A 1567-nucleotide genomic window follows, 5' to 3' on the forward strand; every position below is an offset into this window, starting at 1 on the left:
TTCGATGTGGATTCCGTTTTTTGACCCAAAACCCGCCAAGCCAACACACAATAACAGTCAACACGTCACGCAATCCACGCATTAATTCTGTCCGTTTCAGTTTCAACATTCCATTTTCCTTCTCATTTTCCCGGAAAATCTAATTCCCAAACCTTAACCAACCAACCAAATTCGAAATTCTTAATTCTTTCAATTTTCAATAACAACAACAACAATAAAGGAATCCCGATGGACGTCTCTCTAATCGCCGATACATTGACAATAGCTACACAACAAACCCTAGGGTCTGCAAACTCGCTTCTTCTCTACCGCCAAAATTGCATCAACCTCGCAGATCAATCCTCTCAAATCTGCGCCGTCGTCGTTGGTGCCTTGGCTCCGCCGCCTGTCAAGTCCAAAACCTCACGCCGCACTCTCCTCCGAAAGCGGCGGCGGACCAGGCGTAGATCGCAAACTGACGGAGACTCCGGTGGTTTCGGAGAGGAGTATGGGTTTTTTTGCGGTGATGATGGTCTTTTTGGTGGCGGCGGGGGCGGGGACGGAGGCGGTTTTGGTGGTGGGGGGAGAGGGTGGAATTTTGATAAATTCGGTGGGCACGATTGGGATGAACCTTCGTGGTGGTTTTCTTCGCGGTCTTCGGGTTTCGCTTATGGGTTTGTTTATGAGGTGATATATTGGATTGCGCTGTCGAATTGCGTGCATTTTGCGTTTAAGAAGGTTGTTAGGATCGTGGCTGATGGAATTGGTGATACCGAGAGAGGGAAAGCGGTGCCGATGAGATTGGCTACCGTGTGCTAATTCGGTAACTGATATTTCTGAATCCATGAATTGAAGTGTATTATAGAACTTGGTGGCTTATGTTCTCTTCTACAATGCAATGTACATATATTGTATATAATTGTTCTCATTGTTTATATGAATCAGTACATGATTTGGTTGTATGCGTATGACCTGCCTTTGATGATTTGATAATGATTGATAACATGCTGCATTATTTATTTGAGGAATGTTATGGAGTATTAGTTAGAGAACTGGGAGTTCTTGATTGTGGAGTGGGTATTTAGAGAATTCGCTATGGTTATATTCTTCACATATTCTGGTTTTCGATAGCCTTTGTGGCTATTTTCTTTTCCACAGTGCAATGTACATGTATTGTATATAATTGTTCTCTTTGTTTATATGAATCAGTATATGATTTGGTTGTATGCGTATGACCTGCCTTTGATGATTTGAAAATTAGTGATAACATGCTGCATGATTTATTTCAGGAATGTTATGGAGTATTGTTTAGAGAACTGGGAGTTCATGATTGTGTAGTGGGTATTTAGAGAATTCTCTATGGTTATATTCTTCACATCATCTGGTTTTCGATAGCCTTAGTTGCTATTTTCTTTTCTACAGTGCAATGCACATGTATTGTATATAATTGTTCTCATTGTTTATATGAATTAGTTTATGATTTGGTTCTATGCGTATGACATGCCTTTGATGATTTGATAATGAGTGATAACATGCTGCATTATTTATTTGAGGAATGTTATGGAATATTAGTTAGAGAACTGGGAGT

The 1567-nt window shown here is 40.6% G+C and overlaps 1 protein-coding gene across 1 annotated transcript; it reads left to right on the forward strand.

The window, feature by feature from the left end:
- Positions 1 to 941, forward strand: LOC118057378 (uncharacterized). Its single transcript, XM_035069940.2, has one exon. It carries the CDS (start codon positions 229 to 231, stop codon positions 796 to 798), a length of 570 nt encoding a protein of 189 aa, XP_034925831.1. The 5' UTR covers positions 1 to 228; the 3' UTR covers positions 799 to 941.
- The last annotated feature ends 626 nt before the right edge of the window (positions 942 to 1567 follow it).

The sequence above is a fragment of the Populus alba genome, chromosome 10, assembly GCF_005239225.2.
Source record: "Populus alba chromosome 10, ASM523922v2, whole genome shotgun sequence".
Classification (NCBI taxonomy): Eukaryota; Viridiplantae; Streptophyta; class Magnoliopsida; order Malpighiales; family Salicaceae; genus Populus; species Populus alba.

What these genes read in the sequence shown, in the direction of transcription:
- LOC118057378 (XM_035069940.2), top strand. Translation starts at nt 229, where the DNA reads ATGGACGTCTCTCTAATCGCCGATACATTGACAATAGCTACACAACAA.